The sequence below is a fragment of the Sminthopsis crassicaudata genome, chromosome 6 (assembly GCF_048593235.1).
Source record: "Sminthopsis crassicaudata isolate SCR6 chromosome 6, ASM4859323v1, whole genome shotgun sequence".
NCBI classification, from domain to species: domain Eukaryota; kingdom Metazoa; phylum Chordata; class Mammalia; order Dasyuromorphia; family Dasyuridae; genus Sminthopsis; species Sminthopsis crassicaudata.
The window spans coordinates 203,807,144-203,818,863 of NC_133622.1; the positions used below are offsets into that span (position 1 = coordinate 203,807,144).

Below are 11,720 nucleotides of genomic sequence, written 5' to 3' on the forward strand. Positions count from 1 at the left end.
CAGGCTGCCTCTTGTTTGTGAGGGGTGAGATGCTGAAATGTTCTTAAATCTTGGGTTAACTGTGAATGTGGGGTTTCTTATATATATATATATATATATATATATATATATTTTTTTTTTCCCTCTAACTGAATTTTAGGACTGGAGTCAGTCCTTGAATGAAATCAGGCCTCAGACATTTACAAGCTGTGTGACCTGGGCAAGTCACTTAGTCCTGTTTGCCTCAATTTCTCCATCTGTAAAATGAGCTAGAGAAGAAAATGACAACTACTCCACTGTCTTTGCAAAGAAAGCTCCAAAAGTAGTCATTAAGAGTAGACACAATTAATCGAATAAACAACAAACTGAATTGTAATATAATTGATCTTCTTAATAATCTTATATATTTTACTTTCTGCATTTAAAAACATTCTTCCGAGAAGAGGTCAGAAGCTTCACCAGATTGTTGTGTTAGACAGCTAGTCTGTATTAGGGAAAGCACTGAAGGTTGGTCCAAGGAGGCCAACAGTCGGGGGAAGGGTAGAGGGCTAGCTCGCAGCTTGCTTACCTGTCGGATGAACCGATCAGATCCCAGATTCACCATCAGGGCCTAGGGAAAAACAAGAATTCTAGGGTAAATGTCAGGTTCACATCAAGCCATCTTCCTGGCACCATATACATCCCAGAACTTAGGAGCCCACAGTGATGAGCCCAGAGACACCACTCTAGAAGACAGTAGAGGGACCAAGAGCAGGGGACACAGCATAAGGCTGGCAGACAATGTCAAACCCAATAAGATCGGTTGCCCTCCCCCATTCCCTTTCTATTCCTTCCTTGCCCTCCCCCTTCCTTCCCCCCCGCCCTCCTTTCCCAACCATTAGGACCCACCTCCTCCACAGGCAGCTCCTTCAATTTGGGGAGGGAACTGGAGAGCAGCCCCACCAGAAAAGGGGTAGGGCAACAGACAATGTCGATCATGGAGGCTGGAAGCACAGGGATGAAGGTGTGCTGCCAGGAGAAGGGGTACAGCAGGGCAACCACTGCGTGGGAACAGCTGGACAGGGTGCTAGAGAGAAGGAGAGACACAGAGCGCCTAAGCCCAGGAAAGTGGCGGGCGGGGAGAAGGGCTGAAACAGCAGCCCCAGCCTGGGGGAAAAGACGGACGTACGGAGCCTCCCACAGGGCTTTGAGCCTTCAGGAGATACCCAAAAACCATTCCAGGAAGGCTACACAAGGCTCCCCATCAATGAGTGTCTCCCATCATGCTCCATATACCCACAGCAGGGCTCCAGAGCCAGCCCAGCCCAAGGGTACAAGATGATAAGAAGGGGAGAGTGCAAGGCCAGTCTGCAAGGGTACCAGGTGTGGAACATGGCACTTCAGGACTGGTTCTCCTCCTTCCCTTCCCACTGGTCCTGCTTTCTCTGCCAAGGTTCACCGTCCTCCATCTTCCTGCCAGTGTAGGAGGGGGTCCTTTCTCTTCTGAACTCTTTCCCTCAGCAGTCCCAGCCCCCTCCCCATCCTCATCGGTGGCTCTGCTTGTCACAAGGACAAAGGCCTCGTGCTGTTTGGCTGAGGGTGCAGGATCTGAGTGTGTCCTGACTGTGTGAAAGGGTGAAAAAGTACAAGGACCAGAGAGATCATCTGAAAGGGGAGCAGAGGGGAAGCCAGTGTTTCCCTGTAGTGCTGGCTGACACTCTGGAGAGGACTTGGCCTGGATACAAGTTCCTCCAGCCCGAGTCCCACCCAGAGAGTCTTGTCTTCAGGGCCTCCAGGAGATCTCTCCACCCGCTGTCGCCTCCTTGCCTGGGCAGGTCTGGGATAAAGAAGCTCTTTATCAAACCTGGAGGCCCCCCCCCCACAGTCTCACCTTCTCTGCCTTTATACCCCCGAGCACTACCCCATGTCTGCTAAAACATGAGCCTGCCAGGTAACAGATTCCTGAACCCTTCTCCTGGGACAGCTATGGGAGTGATACTGGGGAGGTGGAGAGAGGAGTGCGGGAGCTCTGCTCAGATTTTAATGAAACAAAATGGCAGCTGGGGAAGATGACAAGATCTCTTGTTGGATCAGATTTCTAGAAGGCCCAGAACATGCTGGCTAGGCCCTCTAGTGGACACCTTATTCAGTTTCCAGGCCATTTAATTACATAATTGAACCAACAAATATCTAGCCATCAGCTCCTCCTCATATAGCATTGCATTTCGTAAAAATATAGTTTCTTCTCCAACCCAGGTAGATGAGATCTATCTAAAATAAGGGGATTTTTCTTGAGGTGTTTCTCTATTCCACAAAGTCAAAATCCCTTCTTTCTTCCCCATTCCCCAGGCCAGCAGAAGCTTCGAGAGCAAAGGCTTGGAAGAAGAGGGAGTTTCCTTGTGCCCCCGGTCCTCCTCCGCCTCCTGGCTCAGAGCAGGACCCCGCCTGACCAGCAAGCTTTAGGAGCCCTAGCTGGGAATGTGTTCACACCTGCAGCCTGAAGCCAGAGGCAGGAACAATGGCCGTATTCAGAGGTAGGGTACGGTACCAAACTGGAGAGGGCGAGGAGGGGCGCGGAGGCTGGGCAGAGAAGGAAAACCCAAGGATGGTGAGGGCCCCAAAAGGATGACTGGGTCCAGGAAGCAGAGCAAGCTGTACCCACAGCAGCGCCCCAGGGCCAGCGCAGCCCAGCCCAGGGTGATAAGCAAGGGAATGTGCAAGGCCCAATCTGCAAGGGACAGGGAAGCTTCCCCCGCTTCCTACCCCCTGCAAAGATAAGCATGCCCACTGTTTATTCATCCAAGCCAAAGATGAAAAATATTAACTGGCACAGGGCCAAGGCCAAAATCCCCTAAGGTGCATCAGTAGACACCCCTCCCTGTGGACTGGCAGCTACCCATGAGTGCCCACTCACTGCCACACCAGAGCGAGAATGGGGCAGCCCCCATTCTGGGAAGCTGCCAACTCGAAGGACCTGATTATTTCTTACTGGAAACTTGACCCTAATTACTGCTATAGAGTATAAGAAATATCGGGGTTTTGAAGCAGGGGAAATTTCCTAATGTTAGTTTTGAAATAGGAGAATTTTTTCTTTTCAAAACCTTTCTTAGATGCAGTCTTGATTCTCCTCTTCTGGGATAGGGAATGAGGGCGGCATAAACAGGAATGAAGGTGAGGGAGGGAGGAGGGACAAGTCTTTCATTATTAAATTTAGTAAACTGATTTAATGTGCAAGGCCCTTGTTAGGCAAGGTATAAAAATTACAGATATATATATATATATATATATATATATATATATATATATATATATATATATATACACACACATATAAAAAGATGCAGACAGTATAGATCTTACTCAAGTAATTTATAACTGAACAGGAGGGAAAGATGCATGCAACTTAATCCATATACATAAAATGTAAAGCATGAGATGAGGAAGTGTAGAGAGAGAAGCTTTGGGACAGAGTCTCAGATGGCAGAAGGAAGACGATGAGCCAAGAAAGGAGAATGAGAAGGGAGAGGGCAGGAGGAAGGTAGGATCTAGTCCTAAGGAGATCGTGCCCTGTGTATGGGTGAGCAGGTACTTCACTATGAACAGATGGAGCATGATAAAACAGGGCCTGCAGGAGACACTATGGAAGGAGAAATAATGGATTTAATGTAGGGGCAAAGAAAGACCACCCAAGACTTCAAGCCTGAAGAACTGGGCATAGGGTTTCCCCCCAAGAAGCTCAGTTGGGCAGACTTGGTCCTTTGGGATTCTCCATTCTGGCACTCAGGTAACTAAAAAGCTTCAAGACTGTGGAACATGAGGAAGGGCCAAAAGTGCTATTTCCCTCTAGGCTCCAAATCTACTTGGGGCTAAGTTCCAATCCCATCATGCTCTAGATTTCACAGGTTCACAGATAAAGCAGGAACCTGATTTTGTCATTTAACACGTTATTTTCCCTCTCAGTTTTCTGTCACCTGCAAATATGATAAGTTTGCCAACTATGTCTCCATCCATGTCAAAGATAAAAAATATTAAATAGCCCAGGGACCAACATAAAAATTCCCTGGGTACTCCTACTAGGCACGGGGACTAAGAGGGATGATCCTCATGACTACAAAAGGAAGAATGCTCCTTTTCTTTTTTAAAATATTTTTTAAAGATGCACTGGCATCTACCCCTTAATGCCCACTTGTTGAGCCTGGTCATTTCACCATATTCAAATCTTGCATCCAGCAAGCGTCCAGCCTGTGTCTCTCCATCTTGTCCACAGCAACAGGCTGAGCGATTGTCAAATCCTTTGCCAAACTCAGGATAAAGTACTTGTTAATACAACTTAACAAGTTAATATACAATATATATAATATGTACATAATATACAATACAAAACAAAATAACAAGTTAAATATAAGTTAATAAAGTACATTTATTGTTGTTTATTTTCTGTCCTCGGACTCTCCATGACTGCATTTGGAATTTTCTTGGCAAAAATACCAGAGTGATTTGCCATTTCCTTCTCCAGCTCATTTTACAGATGAGGAAACTGAGGGAAATAGGGTGAAGTGACTTGTCCAGCATCACACAGAAAGTGTCTAAGGCCAGATTTAAACTTAGGAAGATGAGACTTGCTGACTCGTGGCCTGGCATTCTATTTACTGAGGCATCTAGTCACAATTTAAAGCTTTAATCTCTAGCAAAATGGTCAATGTATCAAGAAAAACAGATCAGTATATTGAGCCTAATGGTAGGGCACCAAAATGTAGAATAAGTTGAGGATGGTCAATACACTCAAGAAGGCTTTTTAAAATTATCTTTAGGGGGAGGCAACTGGGTGGTAGAGTGGATAGAACATTAGCCCTGGACTCAAGATGGTCATGTGTTCAAATGTGACGCCAGGCATTTGACACTTTCTAGTTATCCAATCTGAACGTCTTGTCAAAAAAAAAAATTTAATTTAAAAATTTTAAAATTAAATTATCTTGGCAAAGAGGAAAATGAGTGAATGTACATGGTTGTTGGTTGACTGGGATTGAAAAAATGTTAACAAATGAGACAGAGAACTTCTTAATTTTTATTTTTCTTCTCTTTTCTCAGTTACAAAAGAGTTTTGGAGTGGGAAGAACAGTAAAAAAATGATTAATAGGAAGCTGAAACATAAGTATGAAAACACCTAACTGTTCCCAATAACTTCAATAGACCTGGGACTAAAAAATCTGAAAGAGGGGGTCTTTTGAACCACTGTCACTGGTTTTTGCAAAATGTAGGGATTAAGAGGGATGATCCTCATGACTACAATAGGAAAAATGTTCCTTTTCTTTTTTAAAAGAGAGCAGAATTCTCATTCTTTTTGTTATTGTTTGCTTGCATTTTATTTTCTTTCTCATTTTTTCTTTTTGGTTTAATTTTTCTTGGGCAGCAAGATAATTATATAAATATATATGCACATGTTGGATTTAACATACATTTTTACCATGTTTAACATATATTGGATTATTTGCTATCTAGGGGAGTGGGTGAGGAGAAGGGGGAAAATTGGAACACAGTGTTTTGCAAGGATTAATGTTGAAAAATTATCAATAGATATCTTTTGGAAATTAAAATGGTTTAATATATATATATATATATATAATAAAAATAAAAGAGGACAGAATCTTCAAATGATAGACTAATGTCCTTGGGCTGAATTTGTGAGAAAATGATATATTATTAAAGGAAAGGTTCGTGAACATTTAGAAAGGGAAGCAGTGATCACTAAAAGCCAGCACATAACTTTATCTGAACAGATCACGCCATATTAACACGTTTTCATTTTTTGAAAGCCTTACAAAACTACTAAATGAAGTAAATGATGTGAGCATCGCATATTTAGATTTCACTAAAGCATCTGACAAAATCTCTTGTGCTAGTCTTGAACAAGACAGAGAAATGAGGGCCAAATGATTATCATCTTAGGAAGGGCTAGAACTAGTTAAATATCTAGGTCCAAAGAAAAATAATTAATGAACTGGTATAAATTTGGAGGGAAGTTTCTGTGTACCCCCAAAGATATATACTTGGCTTGCTGCTGATTCAGCAGACCTAGAGATAGAGTTGGAAGATCTGGGATTTGAATCCTGCCTCATCCCCTACCATCCACCCCTGCTACTATCTGAGTATCTATTTTTGTTTATATACAAGAGCTCTGAAAATTACCCTTTTTTCTTTTCCCTGAGGCTGGGCTTAAGTGACTTGCCCAGGGTCACACAGCTAGGAAGTGTTGAGTGTCTGAGACCAGATTTGAACTCGGGTCCTCCTGAATTCAGGGCTGGTGCTCTATCCACTGCCCCACCTAGCTGCCCTGAGCTCTGAAAATTACAAAATACTAAATAAATGTCAGCTACTACCATCAATTTGTATCAATGAATTGGTTGAAAGCTTAGATAATATGTTTATCAAATTTAAAGATGACACAAATCATTATTAGATTTGAATTATTAGAGTTGAGAACAGAATCAAGATCCACAAAGATCTCCAAAGCCTAAATTGATTGTTGGGCTACATCTAGTAAGATTAACTTTTGTAGAGTTAAAGCGTAGCTCAGTGGGTAGAGTGTCAGGTCTGGAGTCAGGAAGAGCGGAGTTCAAATACAGCCTTAGACACACTCAGTAGCTGTGAGATTACTAGACAAGTCACTTAAAGCCCCCTAGCCTCAGTTTTCTCATCTGTAAAATGAGCGGAAAAGGAAATGGTAAACCATTCCAGTATCTCTGCCAATAAAACCCCAAAAGGCGTCATGAAGAATTGGACACGACTAAAAATGACTAAACAACAACAAATACAGAATTAAATATAAAATTCTAATTTGGGGTTCAGAAATCAATTTTAGAATGAGCAAAAGTAATATAGTTCTGGTAATTAAAAAAAAAAAAAAAAAAAGATCTGCAGGTTTTCATTGATGACCAGCCAAAAATGTATTAGATAAGTGAGTCAAAAAAGCCAAAATGATCCTAAATGATTTAAAAGAGTTATATTGTCCAGAGCATTGGGATACCTTGCCCCATCCAGGCTTTTTCTGTAATGTTCAATCCTGCCATCTCATTTTGGAGAAGCTAACGAGAAGTTGGACTGCATCTATTCTACCAGGATGGTAGAAGACTTTGAGATCACGCAACCTGCATGACGTCTTTGACTAAAGAAAATGGAAATGTTTCGCCAAGAGAAAAGAAGTCCTACAGAAAACATGATCGCTGTCTTGAGGTGGGAAAAACCAGATGAAGCCTGTTGTGATAGTCTAGCCAAGGTGAAGGTCTACACCAAGATAGTGGCTAGAAGACTGGAGAAGAGGGGACATCAATGAAAGATGCTACAAAGGTGGAAATGGCATCCCTCGGCAACAGATTAGGCATGTGAGGTGACTGTGAGTGAGAAGTGAGGATGACACTGACCCTGGTAGACTGGTGGTGCCTTTGAAAATCTTGGAAAGGAGGGAGTTTGGGGGAGAAAAATAATGAATTCTTTTTCAGACATGTGGAGTGTGAGATGCCAGCCAGTGAGACATTACAATTCAAGTTTATACACAAGGCAGTTGGTGATCCAGCAGGATTCATAAAGAAATGTATGTTTAAAAAGGTAATATACATGCATAACCAGAAAAAAGAAAACAACTAATAAAGAAGAAAAAGACCAGAGTGAGCAGAAAGATTAAGGCTGGATACACAAATGTATGCAGAATTATTTTAACAAAGATGATAACTGACCAGGGAGCTGATGAGATCGCTCAGCTAACGGCTGACGTGACATAAGAGACGTCATCCAGGAGGGAGAAGAGAAAAGGGCCCAGGACGGAGCCTTTGGAGTCAGCCACTAAGTGAGCATGAGCAGGACAAAGATTCAGCAAGAGACTGAGAGGATGCATTCAGATAGGCAGGAGAGGCCGGCAAGAGAAGCGTCCCTTGGTGGGCTCGTTTGCTGGTGGTGTGCAGGTATTTCTCAGTCGGGTTCGAGTTGCACAAGGCGCTTCTCGTGTTCCTCCCAACTCTGAACTTCTGTGATTTTTGTAACTCGGATAGCACTCCCTGGGCTCACATAACCCTAACGCACCCAGTCCCCCGGTAAGCCCTCCCATCCTTAGGGCTTGGCGGAGATCTAGGCTGTTCCCAGTTCCCTGTCCAGCCCGAGCCCTGCTGAAACACTGAATGTGGATGTTCACAAGAGACACATTCACAGAAGCATTCACACAGTGCTCCAGCAACGGGGCTCAGGGTCGCAGGGAAGAGAATGCCCAGGAAAGGCAAATGGGAAACCCTGGATTCTCAGGGGGGGGGGGATGTCAAGTTGGTTCTTTCCTCTCCTCTCCCCTCTCCCCCTCCCAGACCCCAACCTGAGCCTCCCGGCCCTACCTGAGCTTGTCAGCAATAAAGATTACACGTCGCTCCAATAACAGCGAGGCAAAGATACGGATGAGCTGGCGCACGCTGAGGCAGGTGAACAGACACTCAAAGTCTACGTGTTCCAGGCGCGAGTCCGTGGGCCGTCGCAGCTCCAGTACCTAGAGAGAGCCCGGCAGAGGGGGGTGAGCCGAGTGATGAGGGGCAGGGGTGTAAGGTAGCTGCTTGCCGGACCTGAATCCTCCCTCTACCGTCGCCCCCCGTGAATCCATCCCCGCCCTCTCCCTGGGAACAAGACCCTCACACAACTCCAGGACTTCCCCTTCTGTCTAAGTCCCCCCAACCCCCAAATAGTCACAAAGAAATACCTTCACCTTCTCTCTTGGCCAAGCTCAAAGGAGGGAAAATGGAGAGAGAGAAGAAAGAAAAGAGGGATTAAAGGAAGGAAAGGAAGGAGACCAAGCTTTTGGAAGCAGGATCCAACTCTGCAACTGGACCTGCTAGGAAAGGGCCCTCAGTCCATCCAGCCTCCTCATTCAGGGGGAAAGGAGACACGAAGGAGCTAAACAATTGCCCCATGATAGATCCCCTGACAACCTGCCAGAACTGCTGTCTGATCATTGTCTCCTAGTCCCCCAGCAGAGGGGCCGGACTCGGACCGATTCTGCTCCTGCCCTGATCTGTCTTTATACTTGAGGAAAAATACCAGATTTAAAGGACACCACAAAGAGCGTGTCTTCTATCTCTCTGCCTGTAGGTGGGGGCCACAGCTAACAATTTTAGACATCTCCCATCCTTAGCAGGATAGGTGATCCAGACTCTCCCACGCCACTATCTTTCACTCTTTTCAATTGTGAAGTACGTCCTTTAGGGAGCCCCTGCCCCTCATCTTAACCCTTGGGGGGAGGGAGAAGGCCATGATGTTGAGGGTAGCCGTGATGAATTTCCTCAAGGCCCCCTTGTCAGGAGCAGACGGGAGGAGTGCGGCCGGGGCACTGGTCATCTCCCGGAGCTGCTCCTGACTCTCAAACTCTTCTCAGGAGGTAGCTCTGCCCAAGGCTGATGCTACTGTTTGTTGTTGTGGTTGTTGTTGTTGTTGTTTTACTTTTACATTTTTTTTTTATTATAGCTTTTTATTTACAAAACATATGCATGAGCAATTTTTCAACACTGACCCTTACAAAGCCTTCTTTTCCAAATTTTCCCTTCCTTTCCCCTCACCCCCTCTCCTAGATGGCAGGTAGTCTAATACATGTTAAACATGTTACATGTTAAATATGTTAAAGTATATGTCAAATACAATCTATGTATACCTATCTATACAGTTATCTTGCTGCACAAGAAAAATCGGATCAGGAAAAAAAACTTGAGAAAGAAAACAAGATGCAAGCAAACAACAACAGAGCGAGCGAGAATGCTGTGTTGTGGTCCACACTCAGTTGGTGCTACTATTTAAGCCCTTCTTCCTCCTCATGGATTCTTCCCCAGCTGGGCAACATGTCTGATGACCTGGCTTCTTGTCCCTGGCCTCCCATCATCCCCAGAGCGCTGGAGGCCCTTCCATGGGTCTCTGTCCCTCTGTTACCGTCAGCCTCTGCCAGGTGACTGACTCACCCTTCGACCAGCCATCTCCTGGATGACGTCCCTTATGTCACTTGGCGTATGGGACCCACCCACCAGCCTTCTCTCCTTCACAAGCAATTTCAGTTTTGGGGGGTCCTCTGATTTGCAAGGGGATAAATTCTGTCATACAAGTGACTGAATTCTGTAGGAAATACAGAATCTCTCTCTGGTGTTTATTGCTTACTGACGTTAAAAAAAAAAAAAAAAAAAAAAAAAAAAAAGGTTTTTGACTTGGTAGAACAAAATGTAGCTTCAAGAATTTCTCTCCTAATATTGTCTTCCATGTAATATTTTAAGACTACACAGGATACTCCGACAGATGAAACCACAGACAGGGCCATCTGGAGTTTTTAACAAACACAAGCTGTTCACACACATACAATTAAAAGAAATACCAATATCTCCCTTGGCTACTGTATACGGCTGCAAATCATGGCGCACCACAATCTGGAAAAACCACCAAGTGGACCAGAAGCCACAAGAACACCCAGCGAGATATCTGCACTCTACGAAATATCCAGCAAAGCGTAAAACCTGGAGGGGCCTCTTCCCCAGAAGCGGCTGCCATTGTTTCCCAAGAACCATTAAGCATTTGCTATGTAGCTAATATTGAGGCAAGGGCTGGGGATACCGTAACCAAGATGAAAATAGTCCTTCCCCCAAATGCATTTCCATTCTTCTTGGGGAAGACCATAAAGGAGGGTGCTGGTGAGCGTCCAAGAGAAAGAGGGATTCCCTATAAATGGTAAGACCCTAAAACTCCTGCTTGTGGGATGCCATGATGTCGACTCCATCCAGTTCCACAGTAAAAGAAGAGCTCCTTTCTCACCGAGATACGCCCAAACAGATCTAAAAATCCAGAGATTAAACACCCCAAGTTGATAAAAATGCTAACTGTTCAAAATAGGATTTCCAATTGGAAATCAGCATGTTCAGTTAATCCACAGTATGTATGTGTGTTTGTGAACATATATATATACAGACACATAAAAATAAGTATTTATCTCCTGAATAATTGCTATAGATGGGCAACCAAGAATTAAATGAGAGGAGAGTGGTCTGGTCACTTTTAGAAGGAAAGTGGGCAGCAGTCTCTCACAATAATCACACACACACACACACACACACACACACACACACACGTGTTTATTCTCTTGGCAGTCTTGTGCGACTATGAATTATGGCACGCCACAATCTGGAAAAATCACATGGCTGAAAAAGCACTCGGTTACAGCGACACTTCCATTAGCCCATCCGCAGGTACAGCTTAGATCCTGCCAAGGGTGGGTCCAGAATTAAGCCAGAGGAAGAGCCAGGTTTGCAGCCATATTTGCAGGTTAGCAGAGCTTGCCATGGCCTCCAACTGTTAGCCACCCATTTCTTAAACATCAATAGTCTCCTGGGGATATTATGATCTCTGAGAACTTAAAATGACAACCCAAACCAACAAAAAGGCACTTAGTGAGTGGAGGGAAGTCGTGGCATTTTACTAATGATGGAGTTTGTTCAAGAAAATGTGTGGGGAAAAAAAAAGAGAATGTGTTAGGGGCAGCTAGTGCAGTGGAGAGAGCACCCGCCCTGGAGTCAGACACTTAACACTTCTGGCTGTGTGACCCTGGGCAGGTCACTTAACCCCAGCCTCGGGGGGAAAAATGTGCTAGAAAGTTCATCACTGTGATCAGGTTGGCTGGTCACATTTTGAGAGCGAACAAGGTAACAGCTAGCCTAACGTACGTGGGCCGCCCATATAAATGGGTCTCGCAGACTGTAGTGTCCCAT

The 11,720-nt window shown here is 44.5% G+C and overlaps 1 protein-coding gene across 1 annotated transcript in view; it reads right to left on the reverse strand.

Moving 5' to 3' along the window:
* DENND2B (DENN domain containing 2B) overlaps positions 1-11,720 on the reverse strand; it is a 136,857-nt gene that overhangs the window by 4,032 nt on the left and 121,105 nt on the right. Inside the window, 3 exon segments of the mRNA XM_074274498.1 lie at positions 548-589; positions 868-1,045; positions 8,331-8,479. Of these exon segments, the coding sequence (XP_074130599.1) occupies positions 548-589; positions 868-1,045; positions 8,331-8,479 (369 nt within the window).